At 43.8% G+C, this 21138-nt stretch overlaps 2 protein-coding genes across 5 annotated transcripts in view; both read left to right on the plus strand.

Annotated features, from left to right (window-relative positions):
• The window catches only part of LOC124012534 (dyslexia-associated protein KIAA0319-like protein), a 31131-nt gene extending 23179 nt beyond the window's left edge, over window positions 1-7952 (plus strand). For all 3 annotated transcript variants that reach the window (XM_046326265.1, XM_046326266.1, XM_046326267.1), the window contains 12 exons: window positions 217-445; window positions 881-1004; window positions 1420-1552; window positions 1923-2071; window positions 2670-2821; window positions 3295-3433; window positions 3727-3886; window positions 4216-4358; window positions 4757-4879; window positions 5079-5169; window positions 5329-5423; window positions 5521-7952. In XM_046326265.1, coding sequence (XP_046182221.1) covers window positions 217-445; window positions 881-1004; window positions 1420-1552; window positions 1923-2071; window positions 2670-2821; window positions 3295-3433; window positions 3727-3886; window positions 4216-4358; window positions 4757-4879; window positions 5079-5169; window positions 5329-5423; window positions 5521-5717 — 1735 coding nt within the window. In that variant the 3' untranslated portion in view covers window positions 5718-7952. The remainder of the gene's footprint in view (window positions 1-216; window positions 446-880; window positions 1005-1419; window positions 1553-1922; window positions 2072-2669; window positions 2822-3294; window positions 3434-3726; window positions 3887-4215; window positions 4359-4756; window positions 4880-5078; window positions 5170-5328; window positions 5424-5520) is intronic.
• A 1836-nt stretch (window positions 7953-9788) lies between these two features.
• On the plus strand, window positions 9789-21129 carry LOC124012051 (adenylyl cyclase-associated protein 1-like). Of its 2 annotated transcripts, none has more exons than XM_046325422.1 (13): window positions 9789-9952; window positions 15013-15132; window positions 15379-15479; window positions 15619-15696; window positions 16022-16165; window positions 16531-16616; window positions 16903-17008; window positions 17527-17701; window positions 18057-18232; window positions 19198-19321; window positions 19404-19486; window positions 19769-19912; window positions 20035-21129. In XM_046325422.1, the coding sequence occupies exons 2-13, from the start codon at window positions 15015-15017 to the stop codon at window positions 20116-20118; spliced, it is 1419 nt and encodes a 472-aa protein (XP_046181378.1). In that variant the 5' UTR covers window positions 9789-9952; window positions 15013-15014; the 3' UTR covers window positions 20119-21129. The 2 variants fall into 2 exon arrangements, with proteins under 2 accessions (XP_046181378.1, XP_046181377.1); XM_046325421.1 differs by lacking the exon at window positions 9789-9952 and adding an exon at window positions 11967-11989.
• The last annotated feature ends 9 nt before the right edge of the window (window positions 21130-21138 follow it).

Consider the following 21138-nt stretch of genomic DNA (forward strand, 5'->3'; position numbering starts at 1 on the left):
TACTCAGATTAGCATCTCAGATGTACACATGCCTGGCACAGTACCAAGTAGTTAGAGATTAGGGGTTGGTTTAGAATTAAGCGTAAGTGTTCAATTAAAACCGTCCTCCTTCCGCATCCTTCAATATCACACCTTTTTGCTTCACCTCCAAACAAATGAGTTGGTGTGTTTTTGAGTTTGTAGTTTTTATCTGTCCCCTAATTTTCTCCCCTTTAGTCTGACTGTTACGGACTCGGACGGGGCCCAGAGCTCCACCCAGGCCACGCTGTCGGTCAACAAGGCGGTGGACTACCGGCCAGTGGCCAACGCCGGGCCCAACCAGGTCATCACGCTCCCGCGCAACGCTGTCACACTACATGGCAACCAGAGCACGGACGACCGCGAGCCGCTGGCCTACGAGTGGTCGCTCAGCCCCGAGAGCAAGGGCAAGGTGGTGGAGATGCAGGTGAGAGAGGAGCATCTCTTTCCTGATTTCGTAAGAGTAGTTTTTTTCCTTAGCCTCTGATTTATTTCTGGGTGCTGAGATTAGTTTTTACCAGACAAACACAATTATTATTTGAGTTTGCAAGAAAGGCATTTCACTGTACTTGTGACATTAAAAACTTGAAACTTTATTTAATGTAGTATTGCCGAAAATGCAGGTGAGAGAGGAGCACCAGGGGACGCTTCAGTTTGTCAGAGACCATGCACAGGGCCTGTCTTAGCAATCAAGGGGATTCTGTCTTTTTTTAAAATTATTATTTCATTTTCACTTTATTTTCATGATAGCCTTATTGTGGCAATTGTTGTTTTGAAGGTGGACATTTCTTTGTTTCGGTCACCAAAAAAAAAAAGTGAAATTCTTCTCTGCCGTCTTGATAGCATTCTCTTCGTTCGATAGGGAGTCCGGACTCCCGCTCTGCAGCTGTCTGCCATGCAGGAAGGAGACTACACCTTCCAGCTCACTGTCACAGACACAGCCGGACAGCAGGACACGGCACAGGTCACTGTTATCGTCCAGCCAGGTAAGCCAGCAGCATGTGTATCATGTGTGTCTATGGCTAATGTCAACACCAATGCTATTGTGTCACTTATCTGAATGTGTGTTGGCTTAACCTTGTTGAGGCTTACATTGGGAATAGCATCAAGAGAAATGAATGGAAAATGCTGTTACCTCCCTTGTGTGATCTTGCAGTTGCGTGAATATCATGCCTGATTTACATGAAATAAGCCACACATATTTTCTCTAATTCTTTGCTATTATATAACATATCTGAATGGATGTTGGTTTACCCTTGATGAAACATACATTGAGAATAGAGACAGGCAAAACTAGCACGATTCTGTACGTGGAAATACACTTCTATATGGATATTTTCCTCCCAGCATGTCACCAAAATCTATGTTCTCCTGAGCCTGCTTGTGTTCCATCCTCCTCAGAGAACAATAAGCCCCCAGTAGCAGACGCCGGTCCAGAGAAGGAGCTGACCCTACCTGTGGACCGCACCACTCTGGACGGCAGCAAGAGCACGGACGACCAGAATATCTCCACCTACCACTGGAAACAGAGCAAGTCCGTAATCGCAGACAGACAGACCAGACAGACAGAACCACCCACCCACCCAACATGCACATAGACGCACACGCAGTCAACCACATTAATGCTCACTTTCGCTCACGTACACACTCACATACGCACACACTCCCGAATAAACACAGAGCACCCTTTGGCAAATGACAGACTCGCTGTTCTCTGTATATGAGATTGACACTTGGTTCAACTCACAGAGGCAATATGTTGAGTGGGAGAAGACTCTTTGGAGCTCTCTTCTATTCCATCTCTCATGATGTATGGCCCAGTTCAGCGCTATGTGCTGACAGCGGAGAGTGGAACTGCTGTTTCTCCACTTGCCTGACTCTGTGATCGTCTGTCTGTCTCTCAGAGGTCCGGACGGAGTGAAGATCGAGAACGCCGATGGCGCCGTTGCCACGGTGACGGGGCTGCAGGTGGGCGAGTACGAGTTCAGTCTGACTGTGACGGACGAGAGGAAGCTGGCGAACACCGACACGGTCACGGTCATCGTCCGAGAGGGTAATTCTCCCGTTGTGTGTTTTTGTTTAAATTCTCTTTCCTGATTTCGTAAGAGTAGGTTTTTCCTTAGCCTCTGATTTATTTCTGTGTGCTGAGATTAGTTTTTACCAGACAAACACAGTTATTGGTCCTTCTGTAGCTCAGTTGGTAGAGCATGGCGCTTGTAACGCCAGGGTAGTGGGTTCGATTCTCGGGACCACCCATACGTAGAATGTATGCACACATGACTGTAAGTCGCTTTGGATAAAAGCGTCCGCTAAATGGCATATATTATTATTATTATTATATATTATTATTATTTGAGTTTGCAAGAAAGGCATTTCACTGTACTTGTGACATTAAAAACTTGAAACTTTATTTAATGTAGAATTGCCGACAGCGAAATGTGTCAGAGATGGAACGGTTTCAGAAACAGGCTAGACGAGGTCTCACACGAGACGCACTCAACTATTCAAAACCCCTTTGAAGTATAACTGAAGCATAACTCACACACCTATATTATTACCAGGTGCATGGAGAGAAACAGCATACGGAGTATTTCAGAATACTCTTTGGCACGGCAATATCCTTTAAAAGTGTCTGGTCTTCTCTTTACCAGAGTTAGACCAACCCCCAGTAGCCCATGTCCAGTCCAGCCCGGCCATCTCTCTGCCCCTGCGGACTGCAGCCCTGGACGGCTCCCACTCCACAGACGACAAGGGTGGAGTCGGCTACTTGTGGACCCGTGACGAAAGTAGTCCTGCAGCAGGGGTGAGAGAGAGTCCACTCCGTGGTACTATGACGGATAACAGAAATATTTACAGAACATATTATTAAGTGCTAGGGGAGCAGTGGCAAACATACAATATACCTATAGTAAGTCAACAGAAAATGTACAATGTAGCATACATTTCCCTCTTCATTGTTGTATTAGGTAAAAGCATGATGATCAAATGCAATCTGCTCTTGCATTTCTCATGATAAACATTCTACTTAATAATATTTGCGTACAATGACCAGTATGTGTTCTGGTCAGACCAGTTTTTCCACTTTTCTTTTTGCAGTAGTGTAGGCCATTGCATGCAGCTCGAAAATACAACGTTCTGCAATTATAACATAATTCAATGTCTTCAACGTCTTTGACTTAAGAAATGTGTCATCAACATAAGACAAAATATCTTTGTAATTGATCAAATACAAATCAAATTCATCTTGTCTGAAGAGTTGTTGTCTTTGTCCCCCAGGACGTACTGAACAACTCTGACCACCAGGCGGTGCTGTTTCTCACTAACCTGGTGGAGGGAAAGTACAGCTTCACTCTGACTGTGACAGACAGCAAGGGCCAGAGCAGCTCAGACAGAGGGACTGTAGAGGTCAAACCGGGTTAGTGGGCTCCTTATGGACTACAAACACAGCCCCAAATCAACCCCTCGACACTTGGTCTGAAATAATTAAATGGATGTGGCTATAGCTACAGCTAGCCTGTTGATACACTAGGTTTATTTTCCATTATATTCCTCCCTCCCAATCCATTTAGATCTATGGGAAGTAGGAGAAATACTATATGGATAACACACACAAGCACAGCAGAAATGGGTCCTACACACATTTATCATTATTCCAATGTCTTCCTCTCCTCTCCCTCACTCTGTCCTCCGCCCTCTCTCTCCTGTCAGACGTGTGGCAGCGTGACCTGGTGGAGCTGGTGCTGGAGGTGTCTGTGTCCCAGGTGTCCCACCGCCAGAGAGACATGCTGCTCAGACAGGTGGGCGTGCTGCTGGGCGTGCTCGACAGTGACATCATCGTACGGGAGGTCAGCGCCTTCAACGAGCACAGGTCAGCTCCTTTCCTCTGTTTCGGTCTCTTCATTTCAACTCACTCGACTTTATTGGCACAGTAAGTTACTTAATTGCAATGTAAGTGCAAGAACACAGGAATTCACTCTTCTTTCTGGTACACGTTTTAGCATGTGTTGTTTTGAACAATGTGTCATTTAAATTTTAAAAATTGCCACGTTTACAATGTGTAACTTTGTTTCCACACTTATGAGAGATTCTTTGTTACAAAACTAGGAGTCAATGTTTATAATTACTAAGAATTATTCGTAATTAGGCTGGGTGTGGTAATCTATTAATTTCCTCCCATCTCCATTCCTCTCCTCTCAGTACTCGACTGGTGTTCTTGGTGTCTGGGGGTCCGGGTCGCCCCCCACTGTCCGGTCACAGTGTGGCTCTGGGGCTGCGCAACAAGCTACGCAAACAGAAGAACGACTTCCTCATCTTCAAGGCACGGCGGGTGGACACAGTCAGTGAGTATCCAGACACGTGACAAGAGAAAATCATGACATGGATGGAGAAATATATTAGGAGACTTAGTTAATTTACATGCCAAGCACTTATTGAGAGTTTGAGAGTTTGCTGTGAAATTAAACATGCTCTATGAATGAAATATGTATTTTTTAAATATTGTTTTTACATTTGTGATATTTAAATTATGGGCATTATTACCTCTCTTTTTAACTTACAACTTCAAGTTTGGCTTAATATATTTGTTTTATTCATCTCCAGGTTAGATAGACTAGTCTTAAAAGACAGTTAGGATACGATTGTCGTCTTTGACCAAGAAGATGTCAAGAAGACTCTAGAAAACCTGTGGCCTGACGGAATTCGAAGTTCACGTCTCTTAACGTCTCTCTTCCCCTTGCAGTCTGCCAGCTGAACTGCTCCAGTCACGGGGATTGCGACTCGTTCACGCGGACCTGTATCTGCCAACCCTTCTGGATGGAGAATTTCATCAAAGGACAGCTGTGGGACCAAGAGAGCAACTGTGGTGAGGAGCGGAGTGGACACTCGTGAAATTGAAGATGATGACATTATACATGAGGATACTGTGAAGACTCATGTGACTGCATGAATTTACTTCCGAGTATGACACACAGTGGAAAGCGACGTCATGGAAATATCAAGTGCTGAATTTGCGCTTTCTCATTCTGACAACCTGCGACTTGTATTGACCCTCTCTCTTACAGAATGGAGTGTGCTGTATGTGACCATAGCGTCCTTCATGAGCGTGGTTGCCATCGCGACCTTAGTCTGGGGAATGGTGTGTTGTTGCCGCGGGTAAGAGTGCCATTAACATTTGAGTTTGACATTTTTGTACATGAATATTATGTTGCTTTGTTTACATTGCATGGCGTGCAACTCTGTTTTAAATACGTGCTTGTTGTCCATCCAGTAATGTGGAATAAGCAGACTGACAGCACTGTGTGTTTTGAACAGGCGTAAGGGTAAAATGCGCCACAAGAGCAAAAGCCGCTATAAGATGCTTAATGGCGAAGAGCAGGACGGCCTGGAGCTACACCCACCCCGAGCTGGTAACACACACACACTTTACATAGCCTCTGTGCCTTATCATCTTAGAATATGTTGAAAACAGCACATTCCTATTCCTTTCCCTTTCACCCCCACCAGGCCGAATGAAGCCGGCCCCCGCCCCCTCGTCCTCAGCCCTCATGCGCTCTGACTCAGACTTGGACAGTGACGACGGCCAGGGAGGGGTCCCATGGACAGACAGGGAACGAGGACACCTCCTCCGACCCCACAACGGCACCCTGGAAAACGGCCAGGGCCCCACCAGGAACAAAAAGCAAAGAGAGGAGCTGCTATAGCAACAGAGGGTGGTGGAACACCCCTCCCCACGCCTAATCCCTCACCACCCACTCTCTTTCACTCTTCTCCACCACACAAGCCGGACACCTCTCCACCCATAGGACACTCAAGACATATGGGTCCTGGAGAATGAGAGAAAACCCTGTTGGGCACAGGGTCAAGTCTCCCACACACACACCCCCGTATTTAAACTTCCCTGCGCCCACACTGAGCCAAGATTAATTAAATTATGTTTAACCTCTGAGAAGGACATACCATTTAAAGGAAAGATTTGTGGGGGGGGGACACACTGAGAAAGTACCCCACCCCCCAGGAGAAAACGGGAGACTGCTAGTGAAGACTAGCCTGAATGTTCCTACTCTACTCTGACAGGTTACAAAATGGTTGACAAGTGACTTGTCTAGATGAAAACAAATCTAGATATCTGTGCATGAGAGCACAGTTGTGATATGTATTCATGTTTGAATGGTGGTTAGGTCTGCATGAATTATCCATGTTGTGTGTGCCTGGAAGTGTCTAAAAATTGAAATATGTGTGCTTTTGGTAATTGTGCCAAAACGTTGTTTCAGTAAAGCGTTGTGTGTTTGACACTTAACCAGCATTGAGAGTCGAAACTGCTTTTGTTGCTGTCAGCCATGCTATTCAGAGGATCCTGGGAAATGCTGTTTTTTGAGAGCCATGCCTCATACTGTATGAACACACTGGACTACACAACATTGACGCCCCCACCCCTATTACTGGGAGATGATGACGAAGACACCAATGACACATGGGGAAGAAAGGGGCAATGCTTCCTACTCACCTCAGATACTAACGACTGTTCGAACCTGAAAGACCACTTACGGTCTTGTTTGTTTTTAAGATTTGTTTTGGCTGACCATTTTGATCCTGGCGCACTTTGTTTTTCACGCTCACTGTGGCTATGTCTGTCTGCATCTCCACTGCTCTCACAGGCTGCGAACTGAACAAGTGCTGATCCACACACATTGATCAGATTAGCAATTTATTCAGTTCAGCCGTAGATACAGAGCGGTGGGATTCTCCATTGCCCGACACGTACCTCCTCCGAACTCGAGTGGTGTTGTCACTTTGCATGAAGATTACTGTGAACCTGACCCTTCAAGTATGACTTTAGAGATGCTTTTTTTGGTTGTTGAATGTTTAAGAGGAAAGCCCCCCCGATCTAATCGGAGGAACGCTCTGTGAAATAAGCAATCATTTCTTTACCAGACCTTTCTCAGTGCAAAGTCATCTCATGCTATTCCTCCAATGTGCTAGTTGAGCACATTTTTATGAAAAATTGGCAGCATTCTGGGAGTCCACTGTGGCAGCAGAGAGGGCGCAGCCACGAAATGAAAGGGATTCTGTGTTCATTTCATTGTTAAATAACAGTCATTTTAGTGAAGGATTCTCCTCACTATGTGACCAGACCTTATCAAACTGGATTATCTGTAAATTAAAATCAAATATGTTTTACTTTGTCCACCTTTTTTTTTGTCAAGACTCCCAAAGTTTTTAAAGCTATGGCTAATCTAAAACATCCGCAAAAGTCTAAATATGTCATTAGCTCTCTGACCAAGGAGAGACCAACTGTGAACCGCTGAGAAAACACTGCCGCACAGCTATCTATTCTATTGCCACTTACAGACTTCACATTCTCTTTTATGGCTGACCATTACTGACGGTGGTTCCCCTTTAGTGCTTCATAACACTAAATGATGAGATGAAGCCATCTGAGACGTTGGCCGCCTGTGGTCTCGTTAATGTTATTCCGCCTGCTTGACATTGATCTCTCCATAGACTAGACAGGGTGCAGTTTGTACATCTGTTTAATCATCACACCACTGAGTGTTGACCTAATGGGCTTTCAATACCCACTCCGTAATGAGATTGAGAGTTCGAGATTCTCTGGTACTTGTGTATGCTTTTTAGCCAGTAGTTCTGAAAGTAGAGCTCATGAGCCCCAAAACTGAAGAGTGAAAAAGACTTGGTAGTTGCCAAAGTTCCAGAGCATGCCTTTCAATCTAACTCCCATCAGAGATTTTGAGTGGGTGGGCTAACAACCAAATTGGTACTTGAAAGTATCAATTCGACAGTCTCTGATCACTGTTATTTGGATGCAAGGTGATTTCTAGATCAGCCAGTCAGTCTGTCGCTAATACTTTTAAACACTGCCGTTGTTTCAGTTGGATTGGTGTGTCTTGTTATCCCCTAACCTGAAACAGCTACACAACAGAGATGTGTTCAGACAAGAATTAGGGGGGGGGGGGGGGAACGCTGTGTTCAACTATTTGATTTGACTTGTTTTGATTTAAGAGACTACTTGTAACCAATGATATTTATTAACCCATTTATTGCAACCTGTGAAACTACTAACACCAAGCAAATCAGTTCATTGATGGCAGTCATTCACTCATGTGACTGGCTGTGATACTGATAAAAAAAATATATTTACTGGTTGTTATGGCAGCCTAAGGTGTTAAAGGGCAGTGGGGATCTATATGCTGCTGTCTGGGTTTGAACATGGGTTCAACAAGACTGTTGGCCAATTAAAAAAAACATTTGAAAATGAAGCTGATTTATCTTGATGCCTTCTGAGTTTAGACCTGACCTCTTCAAGTTAAAGGTTGGGTGTCACACTGCAGGCCTCCTCTCCACATTGACCCCGTGATATGCTGCATCAATTGACCGAATCCCGGTCAATGCACCAATGTGACTATCTAGGTTTGAACTCTGTCTGTACACCACAAGACTGTAAGCCCACTGATATGAAGGCTAGACATTGCTTTGGGCCTCAGAGCTAACGCAAGCATTTAGGTCTCACTGGTAAGATCACTCATCAGGCCAGTGTGGTTGACTGAATCACCTCCATTACATAGGTAGTCAAAACTGGCCCAAAGTTGTGCTGACTGTTGAATTGTGGTGAGGATGAGGGGTAGTGAGTATAGAAGTCACATCAGTAGGCCTACCCTACTACCAGATGCTGATATACAGGGATATATCTGGAGTGTAAGAGTGTGCTCGGCGCTTTCGTAAATTCAGGGTGTTGTCAGATTGTCTGTTGGTAAATTCAGAGCGTGCACTGGACGCTCTGGCGGAGGAGTAGGGTTGATCCGAGCTGTTGTGACCTGAACGGCAGTCAAGCACCCAAGCTAACTGGCTAATTAACGTTGGCTAGCTGCTTCCAGACACTCGCCCTAGCAGAGCTGGTTAGGCTATTTTCATGTTATCCAGAGCTTTGGTGACTGTGACTATAACTGTGCTGCTGTCAACAATTGTATTATGCTTTTTTGCCGACGTTTACTGACACCGGCCATATTCAACGGGTGTTGAGCGTTTGTACATTCATCAATTATTCTGCACTCTGGCACACTCAGACGAAAGTGCTCTTAATCGGAGTAGATAGCCAGAGCGAATTTACGAACGCAACCACAGTATGACGTTATAAGCAATTTATAACAGTGATGGGGCCATACTGTGTTTCGAACAATGACAGATACATTGCAATTGAGACCAGAGAATGGGATGACATTTTTATTTCAGAAGATGAGGAATAATGTTTGTTGTGTTCTATTTCATGTATCTGCACTCTCTCTCTCTTATCCTTATAAGGGAAAGGAATTGTTGCGCGAATAAGAGCGGAAATTCCGCGCGGTGACAACTGGGAACGTCCACAATCATTCCACAGAGTTTCTAAACCCAGAGGCGCAACATCGAGAGACTTTCGGGAACGCGTGCGTCACAGACCAAACAGAGCAGGGTCGGGGTTTTGGGTTTGAGAAGTCAATGAGAGAAGGGAACAATTCTTCCTTAGTAGTTAATTTTGTCGAAATCTAAAAGCACAACTTAGATTTCGAGCCAATGTCTTAAGTAGTTGCACATGTTATTACTCCAACCGTGTGAAAGTGTCAAACTGACACGTTTTCATTTTCGTAAAAACTATTTTATATCGAAAGAATGCCTTTGATTTGACGGCTTGCACGTGCGCAGTTTGACACGAGACGACCGTTAGACCCGATGACGTGTTTCTGCGCATGAGCTTAGCTAGCCAACGTCGCCATGACATCGCCTGCAAGCGTGATCTGGGATTTCTATTGGAGAAGCAGTTTTAGCCCATCTTCATACTGTACCGTCTGTTTTATATTGGAAGAATAGGCAGAGCAGTAAGTCTGCTAGCTCCTACACACAATTGACCGTGATTAAAGACCTAATCAGTGCTCGTCCAATTTAGCAGGTAAGGATGAGGTTTTGTTACTCTGTGGGACTATACTGCTTTATATTATTCCTCTGTAAATTGTTTTAGGTGCATAGTAGTCCGTGTCATAATGCGCCCTCATTGCATGAAGGAATCGTTCCGAAATTATCGTTATGATTTAACATTATGATTGCTGTCTTGATGTCAAATTGTATTAGCTAGACATTATTCCATGACGCATTATTGGAATAGTGTTGTGAATTTCAGTACGACTCAACCCAAATGAGTAGTTATTTATTTTCGCAGACTAGTGTGCAACACTACAAGGGAGGGGTATGCATTAAAATACAGGAATGCCGAAAGACAGGGAGGGGATCGAGCTGACTAGCTAAATCGTTAGAGGTTGTTGTTAACCAACCCATACTCTTACTGTCAGAACAGGGTGTTGTAAGTATACATTGCGGAAACAGTTTACGTTACGGTTTAAGAACCAAAGAGTAAACCGAGAGTTTGTATTGGGACAAATTCAGGTTTCAAATCCCGTTTCGTTCGGTTTGCTTCCTTTCAATTAAGGTTTTGCAACAAAATCTGCATAATGAATACGCCACAGCTAACGTTAGCTATTTCATTGTTTCCAGCTAGCTACCTAGCATAGCTACCTCGGCCGACTCCCAATCTCATTATCATCGGCTTGTGAAGATTAGCGTTTCTTCGCTAGCTAGCTAGCCATGATAGCTTGATGGAACATTGTCTAGCCCAAACGGTGTGTAAGACTCTGGATACCGGTAGGCGCAAGACGCCGGCGTATATTTGCCATCATTTTGTAATTACTAAAGCAGAAAAGTGTTGTTTAAAAAAAATGTAATCCTTGACCAGAACACAGCGCAGACAGACTGCGCCTAAACTCCTTCTCCCTAGTATGTCTGAACGCACGTCTACCCCGAGTGTGTTGGAACAATTGTGTAACATACCAAAATCCCTCATTCACAGGGTCTGATATCTATGCTGAAAAGTGAAACAATGTGTTATTGCCAATGATCCCTTGAATAATAGAACGCTCTTGAAACCTGCAGATGTATTTTCCTTGGACAGGCTAGTTTCCAGGTGCTCATCACTTGGAGGACTTTCAACCGTCCATAGCTGCAGTGCGCAATTAGGCAATTAGAAGATGTCTTCTTACTTTCCATGTGCACTTTAAGCACTGTTTCCTAACTGTCCATATAAGCAACACAAGTTGACCCACCCTGCTTTAACCACAGCAGCAGGCCTAGGTTGAGTCATTGCATGGAAGTAAAATAAATTAAAATCGGGGTCCACCAGCCCTTGAAGAGCCGTTTTTACAAGCACAATGCCTAGCCCATACATTTAGGTCAAGGGTATGCACTGATACCAAATTTGACAAGATAAGATTACTTTATTAAGCACATGGGGAAAGTTAGGTTGCGGTTCTGCATACATAACACATTCAAAGATGGGCAAATGATATACAGTGCATTTGGAAATTATTCAGACCCCTTGACTTTTTCCACATTTACGTTACAGCATTCTAAAATTGATTAAATTGTTTATTCCTCAATCTACACACAATACCCCATAATGACAAAGCAATAACAGGTTTTTAGAAATGTTTGCAAATGTATATAAAAAAAGTAAGACATTTACATAAGTATTCAGAACCTTTACTCAGTACTTTGTTGAAGCGATTACAGCCTTGCCTCTTCTTAGGTATGACGCTGCAAGCTTGGCACACCTGTATTTGTGAACACCTATTTTCTCCTATTCTTCTCTGCAGATCCTCTCAAGATCTGTCAGGTTGGATGGGGAGCGTCGCTACACAGCTATTTTCATGTCTCCAGAAATGTTTTATCGGGCTCTGGCTGGGCCACTCCACGACATTTAGAGGCTTGTCCTGAAGCCACTGAGTGGTCTTGACTCAGTCTGCTCTGGAGCAGGTTTTCATCAAGGATCTCTCTGTACTTTGCTCCGTTCGTCTTTCCCTCGATCCTGACTAGTCTCCCAGTCCCTGTAGCTGAATAACATCCCCACAGCATGTTGCTGCCTCCAACATGCTTCACGGTAGGGATTGTGCCAGTTTTCCTCCAGGCGTGACGCTTGGAATTTAGCCAAAGAGTTCAATCTTGGTTTCATCAGATCAGAGAATCCTGTTTCTTATGGTCTGAAAATATTTTGTGCTTTTTGGCATACTCCATGTAGGTGGTCATGTGCCTTTTACTGAGGAGTGGTTTCCATCTCGCCACTCTACCATAAATGCCTGGTTGCTGGAGTGCTGCAGAGATGGTTATCCTTCTGGAAGGTTCTCCCAGGTTCTTGGTCACTTCTTGGTCACTTCCCTGACCAAGGCCCTTCTCCCCAGATTGCTCAATTTGGCTGGGTGGCCAGCTCTAGGAAGAGTATTGGTGGTTCCAAACTTCTCTCATTTAAGAATGATGGGAGGCCACTGTGTTCTTGGGGACTTCAATTAAAGTTAAATAAAAATGCTGCAGACATTTTTTGGTACCCTTCCCCAGATCTGTACCTAGACACAATCCTGTCTCGGCGCGCTACATGCACTGTCAAGTGTGGGACCTTATATAGACAGGTGTGTGTGCCTTTTCAAAATCATGTCCAATCAATTGAATTTAACACAGGTGGAATCTAATCAAGTTCTAGAAACAGTCAAATCAATGGCAACAGGATGCACCTGAGCTCAATTTGTAGTCTCATAGCAAAGGGTCTGAATACTTACACTACCGTTCAAAAGTTTGGTGTCACTTAGAAATTTCTGTGATTTTGAGAGAGAAGCAATTTTTTTTGTCCATTAAAATAACATGAAATTGATTAGAAATACAGTGTAGACACTTTTTTTAAAAAATGGAATATCTACATAGGCGGCCTATTATCAGCAACCATCACTCCTGTGTTCCAATGGCTCGTTATGTTAGCTAATCCACATTTATAATTTTAAAAGGGTAATTGATCATTAGAAAACATTTTTAATTGTTAGCACAGCTGGAAACTGTTGTACTGATTTTAAATGAGCAATAAAACTGGCATTTAGACTAGTTGAGTATCTGCCGCATCAGCATTTGTGGGTTTGATTACAAAATGGCCAGAAACTGACGTATTTCAGAAGAAAGTTCTTTGTTTCTAGCCATTTTGAACCTGTAATGAACACACAAATGCTGATGTTCCGGATACTCAACAAGCCTAAAGGACAGTTTCACTGCTTCTTTAATCAGAACAACAGTTTCCAGGTGTGTTAACATAATTGCAAAAGGGTTTTCTAATGATCAATTAGCCTTTTTTAAATTATAAACTTGGATTAGCTAACACAACATGCCATTGGAACACAGGAGTGAAGGTGGTGGATAATGAGCCTCTATGCCTATGTAGATATTTCATAAAAATCTGCCATTTCCAGCTACAATAGTCATTTACAACATTAACAATGTTTACACTGTATTTCTGATCAATTGAATGTTATTTTAATGGACAAAAAAGTTGCTTTTCTTTCAAAAACACAGACATTTCTAAGTGACCCTAAACTTTTGAACGGTAGTGTATATAAATAAGGTATTTCAGTTTTTGTTTTTAAATTAGCAAACATTTGTAAAAACCTGTTCACTTTTTTCATTATGGAGTATTATGTGTAAATTGATGAGGGGGGGGGGGCATTTTAATCAATTTTAGAATAAGGCTGTAACATCACAAGGGGTTTGAATACTTTCCAAATGCACTGTATACAGTCAGTAAATACAGAAAGTGCAGTTTGAGTGATCAATGATCATCTGTACACTATACAGAACACAAATGTTTATCTCTAACCAAATCAAGAGCCATTGAATCATTTGGTAGCGTTTTGCATACCCTGTCTGTCCTATGTCACAAGCATTGCTTTGTAAAGTTATCCCAGGAGAATAGAGCGACATGGACCCATTGTCATTAATGGTTTGAAGACTGTGTTTCCACTCAGCTGACAGTACCTGAGACAGTCAGTCCGATGAAAAGGGGATCCGGTTTCTATTACACAATGTCAGCCTATAGGGTGTGTCTGTGTGTGTCTGCACTCCTGCAAGGGCATTTCACAACAGTAGAGAAGCTCTAACAACACTTATCACTTCCCACTTTGTCAACACAGAGGACTGTTGATGAGTATAGATTTAGCTGTGTTCAATTAGCCTAGACATGCATCAGGTCCCATTGAGCATGTTTAGGATGTTCTGGATCGACGTGTACGATAGCATGTTTCAGTTCCCGCCAATATCCAGTAACTTCGCACAGTCATTGAAGAAGAGTGGGACAACAGGCCACAATCAACAGCCTGATCAATTCTATGCGAAGGAGATGTGTCGCACTGCATGGGGCAAATGGTAGTCACACCAGATACTTACTGGTTTTCTGATCCACGCCCCTACCTTTTTTCTGATCCACGCCCCTACCCTTTTAAGCTATCTGTGACCCAACCGATGCATATCTCTTTTCCCAGTCATGTGAGATCCATAGATTTAGGACCTAATGAATTTATTTAAATTGACTGATTTCCTTATATGAACTGTAACTCGGTCAAATCTAAAAATTGTTGCATGTTGCGCTTGATATTTTTTGTTCAGTGTAGTTATGAGTGGTTGCTTTGGTGTAATCACGCCCAGGTGAAGGTTGCGTAATGGGAATGACAGGGAGGGAAGGCCAGTATTATTCCCTGCATACCTGTACTCAGGAGGTCTTGTCCCCCAACCCCATTCCAGTACTCATTGTTTAATCACTAGGTTGGTTAAAGTTACAACTCGTCTTCCCCCTTTTGGTCGTTCTCTGTCCAGTTGGATCTATGGCCATGATCTCTGATTTTTATTGCCAAAATAGCAGTAGGCTGCCTATTTTTATTTTATAGACAATGTATGAGTAACGGAATGACAAAAGACAGACTAACATACTAGACAAGTAGGCTTACTAATGCACAACTTAATGAACAACTTTAAATGAAAAGCCAACATGTTTCAGACAGTCTCAACCACTTGCTGTCAACGACCGCTTGTGATACTTTTATAGTCAAACAAGCAGTGACTACTGAGCCCATCAGCTAATGTGTCGTCTGTCCCCAGGAATGGCGGCGTTGGCAAGTCTGGTGCAGCGGCTGGAGGTGGCTGTGAGTCGTTTGGAGGCGGTGTCGGGCGGTGGAGGTGGCGGTGGCTCTGCGGGAGGCTCTACTGGAGGCTCTGGAGGTAACCTTTAGGATATTTCATATTGTAACCCTTTTCACGGAAACACGGGTGCGAGAAGTCAGGGAAAGACTGAGACTGAATTGCGAGTCCTGGTCCTAATAATGCTAAAGAAACTTCCACAGTACCAGTTGTCATCGTTTGTTTTGTCTTAGATAATGGAGGTAAAATTAAAACATGACTCACAAGCAGAACAAACATATCGTATAAACATTGGTATCTCTGCCCGTTGCCACCCATTCCTTGCAGTCGTGGCAGCTTACGTGGAGGCCTATGATGCCATCATCACGGGCTCTGTTGGCCAGTACATGACCCTCAGCCAGCAGATAGGGGGCGACGTCCAGAAGCATGTAAGTTGAATTGCACTAGTGGGAAAAGTTGGCTCGTAATGCTCCTCAGGTCTCATGTCACGCTTATTGGTGGATGTGTATGATTCAGTTAACCAAACCTGGACCTCTTCTCATCCCTTTCTGTCTCTCCCTCTCTCAGGCGGACATGATGAAGCAGGCGTTCTCATGTCAGAGACAGCTCCTTGTCACCGCCTCCGGCTCCCAGAAGCCCTCTGATGTGAGTTGGTTCACCCGTCAGCGATCACCTTGACATGACATAGTTTTCAACAGAATGGCATTATTTAGATCAACTCAACAGTGCATTTACTGTAGTTGTCTCATTAACGGACATATTGGTATTGAATCAGCAGTGTAGCAATTAGGTTAACTGATTCCAATGGCATGGCTTTCCTACATTCTCTTGCCACATATATTATTCAAATTAATTGCACGTTATTCCACCCTGGTTGGTGATTTATATTTGGTCTTCAGGTGCAAATACATTCCTTTATTTGCATCTCTAGGATGTTATGATTTAAGTAATGGTTATTTTCCCTCTATAGGCATCCTTGACTGCTCTCCTGACCCCCGTCTCCAAAGTGATCCAGCAGGTGCAGACGTTCCGTGAGCAGAACCGCTCCTCGCCCCTCTTCAACCACCTCTCGGCCATCAGCGAAAGCGTGCCTGCCCTCGGCTGGGTCGCCATGGTGAGTGGAGGGCCTTGGCGTTATAACCTGTGTGTGTGTGTGTGATTGCTGGAAACAAGCACGTCTTTCATTCTGCGGAAGTCCTGAGACTGTTGTTTGGCAGTGAAATTGAAACAGTCCCTTTTAGCAACAGTGCATCAGTGTTGAAACTCTGGAATTCTGCTGATAATTTTGAGTAATGAATATGAATGAGAACTGCTGCATTTTAGTCTGATCAATAATGAACAAAGTTAAACCTAGACTTTGGTATGCCAGTGGATGCAATGCACACATCTAATAAACCCTCGTAAGCCATCGCACGAGCCGTGTCCACACAGGCTGTTTTGAAGAGCAATAAATCTCCTGCGACGTTCTTGCTCTTCCAGGCTCCTAAGCCAGGTCCCTATGTGAAGGAGATGCAGGATGCTGCCCAGTTCTATACCAATCGGGTGCTCAAGGACTACAAGGAGAAGTAAGGACCATCTGCTGTTTGTTGGCCTTTTAACCTTTTTCTGACTGCCAAGTGGGTGGCAGGTAGCTTAGCAGTTAAGAGCGTTGGACCAGTAGGTGAAGAATCTGTCGATGTGCCTTTGAGCAAGGCACTTAATCCTAATTGCGCCCGTAAGTCACTCTGGATAAGAGCGTCTGCTGAATTAAAACCAAAACCCCAAAAAGTTTTGGTTTTAATCTCATAGTTGAATACTGTATATTTTCTTCCTGTTGTGCTAAGCTAAATTGCTGTGTGTCCTACTCCTCAGGGACCAGAAGCATGTGGACTGGGTTAAGGCCTATCTGTCTATCTGGACTGAACTTCAGAACTACATCAAACAGCACCACACCACCGGACTGGCCTGGAGCAAGAGCGTGAGTCATTTTTACCCTATTCTCGCTCTCTCTTTACTTCTCATGTCACTACAGGAGGGATACACGTTATCGGGTGCTCATAAACAACAGACTTAGTGCTGGGGGTAGGGAAAGGTGATTCAAACCGTTACCATATGAGTGAAGTAATGACATGGGCGTGTTTAGGAAGGCAGAACGGATGCAAATAGAAACCTTCTAATTCTGTTTATCTAACATATGTAGATCTGTCATGCAGTCAGACTGGGCTCTGTTTGCCTTGTCTATCAGCACAGTACTCAACATCCCACCCAGTTGTCAAGTAATGTCTTTAGTTTTATGTGCAACAAGAAGTCTGTTTGTGTGATAGAGAGGGCGGATGGTAAAATCACCAATGTGTTGATTTCTTGTCAGCCGTTACTATTCTCACAGTTCCAAACATTGCGCCTTATTGGATTAGACCCAGTTGTTAAGTAAAGGAAATGACCATGTCTAGGCATGTGTATAACCAATGTGCTGTCTGTTTTTTTTGTCCATCCCAGGGTCCAGTAGCCTCGGCCTCTGCAGCTCACCCTGCCGGTGGCGCTCCTCCTCCCCCCGGCCCTCCTCCCCCTCCCATGGACTTCAGCGGGTCGTCTGGCGGTGGCGGAGACCAGGGGCCCGACACCCGTAACGCCCTCTTCGCCTCCCTCAACAAGGGAGCTGACATCACCAAGGGTACATATCGAATAATGCATCAGCAAAAATTCTAGAATCAGAAGCTCAATTGATTAAGAAGTACTTTGAAACATGCAGGGCTCACTTGAAAAAGATGTGGATCTCAATGTGACTTACTTGGTTAAATAAAGGATCGAGAAAATAATACAATGTGAGAAGCAAATTGACCCCAGCCCTTACATTCATTATATAGTCTTCCATTATGTAAAGGCATTTCTCCTTGTCTACCAGGACAGTAGCACCATGTCTGACCCATCTTACAGTATATTTGTGCTTACTATACTGGATAATAGCCTCTGGTAAATGTCAGTATTTGTGGTCCCCTCTCCTTCCTACCTTTACTTTTTGTCCCTAGGCCTGAAGCACGTGCCCAAAGACCAAATGACTCACAAGAATCCCAACCTGAGGACCCAGACCGGTCCGGTGTGCACAGGGCCAAAGCCCTTCAGCTCACCCAAGACAGAGGCCACCGCCGCCCCCTCTAGCAAGCTGCCCCCCGTTCTGGAGCTTGACGGCAAAAAGTGGAAAGTGGTGAGATATTGGTCCTTGTCAAGTCGTTTACACTGGTATACAATCATTTAACTTGTATAGCGCTTTTCATAACAGAAAAAAATCTCGAAGCACATAAAAAGCAAAACAAACCACATTTTAAATTGATATGGTAGAGATGGAGATTGAATGTCTATTTGGCTTCAGATGTAAGGCTGGGAGTTGAGGCAGTTCGGATTGGAAAGGCAATGTAGCTTCAGTGGAGCGGCTTCGACGGTTCAGCCAGAGAGAAACAAAGACAGTCTGACAAACAGGCCCAGAACGCTGCGTCAGTGCACCACATCGGCTTCTCTGACAGTCAGTTCCTCCTATAGGAAAAAGGTTCCTATGGGCAATGTTCTCTCTCCAGAAGCCCTTAACCTCTACAGGATCGATGTCCCCCCCCCCCCCCCCGATGGTTGAACTAATGTGATTAGCATGAGATTGAAAGTAACAAAGAAATGGCCCATGACATCGACATATCTGATATGGGCAGAAAGCTTAGATTCTTGTTAATCTAACTGCACTGTCCGATTTATAGTAGCTATTACAATGAAACAATACCATGCTATTGTTTGAGGAGAGTGCACAATTATTAACTTGAAAATGTATTAATAAACCAATTATGCACATTTGAGCAGTCTTGATACAACATTGAACAGATGTGCATTGGTGCATTGGATCAGTCTAAAACTTTCCACATGCCCTGCTGCCATCTAGTGGACAAAATCAAAATTGCGCCTTGGCTGGAATAATACATTATGGCCTTTCTGTTGCATTTCAAAGATTAATTTCAGTGAACTCACAAAGGGCATATTTCAGATAAGTGGGCTGTTGGTTTACCCCTGAGCTGAATGTACAGGTTTCACATGCACTGATCACTACAGTCCTGAGACATTTGCATTTTCAGGAGTGGAGTGTATTTCCTCTCTAACCCCTAACCTCTTCCCCTGTGTAATGACAAATAGGAGAACCAAGAGGGTGTCCAGGGCATGGTGATCAGCGACACAGAGCTCAAGCAGGTGGTCTACGCCTTCAAGTGTAACAACAGCACCCTGCAGATCAAGGGCAAGATAAACTCCATCACTTTAGGTAAGGACTTACCCGTGTGTGGACACATTTTAAAGTCAAAGGTCAACTAAGGGCATTTCTTAATAGGTTTCCTCTCTTGTAGACAACTGTAAGAAATTGGGTCTGGTCTTTGACGATGTCGTGGGCATCGTAGAGGTTATCAACTGCAGGGACGTCAAGGTTCAGGTGTGTATTTCTAATCTCCATCAATGAGAAAATGGACACCGTGAAAGAAGCTGGTCGTACAGTCAATGAACATGGCGATATCACACAACGGTAACAACTGATCAGATCAGCTTTTGTCTGATTTAATATGTAAATGACAAAGTCTCCAGTTTGATTGTGGGTGTGACATTTTACAGATTACTTTGCATGTTTACTAAACGTATGGCTGTTTTATCTGTGCACGGTACCAAACAGATTTATTTAATCATAGTAGAATCACACTTGACCCTCTGGTGTGTTCAGGTCTTGGGCAAGGTTCCCACTATCTCCATCAACAAGACTGACGGTTGCCACGTGTACCTGAGCAAAGATTCGCTGGAGTGTGAGCTCGTCAGCGCCAAGAGCTCAGAGATGAACGTGCTGGTACCTGGTAACGACGGAGACTATGTGAGTACATCTATGGGGGAATCTTGTCTAATTGGCATTATAAAGGCAATTATGGAACAACATGGTAATACATGTGATGTGGAAAAGTGATGATAAACTACCATTTCTCCTTTGTCTCTCAGACTGAGATCCCTGTTCCTGAGCAGTTCAAGACTGTCTGGGATGGCAAGAAGCTTGTCACCACTTGTACAGAGATCGCTGGATAGAGGCGCAGCACTCGAAACAGCCTCCCCTTTGCAAATGCCTACCTGACTGATCAACCGACCAGCTAACCAAACCACAAAGTAGACTGAGATGCCAACCGCACCCATATTTTTCCATTCTGCCAATCAAAGCTTTAGCGGTTTCAGCCAATGAGAGGACTGCTTGCTTTATCTGGAGCATTCCTTCAGCCAATTGCAGGGAGCGGCTTGTTATTCGATTCGGTTATCCTCATGACCAGTGAGTGTATTCAAATGGGTTTGCCAACAGCCAGGTTGATTTTTGATTTCTTGCTAATGATAAACGTAATAGCGAACGTGAGGGAGCAAAGCTTTTATCACACCTGTGGTTAATGCATCGGCCAATATTTCCTAAAACCAATCGTTAATTGGCTCTGGTCAGGGGGAGGCATGTGTTTAGGGGTCCAAGGTTTCAGTTCCATTTATGCAATTCAGCCGTGAAGCACATGTACAACCAACCCCTCTTTACAGTCGACAATGGTAACATTCATAGAGATTGACTAAATATAACATTTGTGTCATCACTCTTAAAATAGGTCAAATGACAAGTTACGTGCAGGATCACTGTCTTTTTTTATCATAACACTGAAGCAAAATGGTGAAAGATGAAATGTAAAAAAATAAATGTTAATTCCTTGCTCAACCAAGACACATTCCATATTATTCAGACAATATGGAGGTGAATGATGTGGATGTGGTTTTTAGCGAGAAGACGTCAAAATACTGTTTGATCGGTAATGGTTAAGTTTGTGGTTGCCATGATTTTTGGATTATCTGCTGTAATCATCTGTATAGACATTTTTAATGCTAGTTGTCTTAACCCCACTGTCGCCATCATCAACCCACCTATCCACTTATGTCTCTACTACAACCTCTGTGGTTATCCTGTTCTTGTAGCTGTCATGCTCTGATGTGGAGTTTATTTCATTTGGGTCAAGAATCTAAATTTTGCTCATTAGCACTGGAGGAAAACATTAAAATAATGTTGCAATATAAGTCAGTCTT

This window comes from Oncorhynchus gorbuscha, linkage group LG24 (assembly GCF_021184085.1).
Source record: "Oncorhynchus gorbuscha isolate QuinsamMale2020 ecotype Even-year linkage group LG24, OgorEven_v1.0, whole genome shotgun sequence".
In the NCBI taxonomy this organism is placed as follows: Eukaryota; Metazoa; Chordata; class Actinopteri; order Salmoniformes; family Salmonidae; genus Oncorhynchus; species Oncorhynchus gorbuscha.

Bases quoted from the DNA above. Each gene is read 5' to 3' on its own strand.
- LOC124012051 (XM_046325421.1), top strand. The intron at 16,166-16,530 runs GTGAGTGGAGGG...TTGCTCTTCCAG, and splicing joins CCCTCGGCTGGGTCGCCATG to GCTCCTAAGCCAGGTCCCTA. The intron at 18,233-19,197 runs GTGAGATATTGG...AATGACAAATAG, and splicing joins ACGGCAAAAAGTGGAAAGTG to GAGAACCAAGAGGGTGTCCA.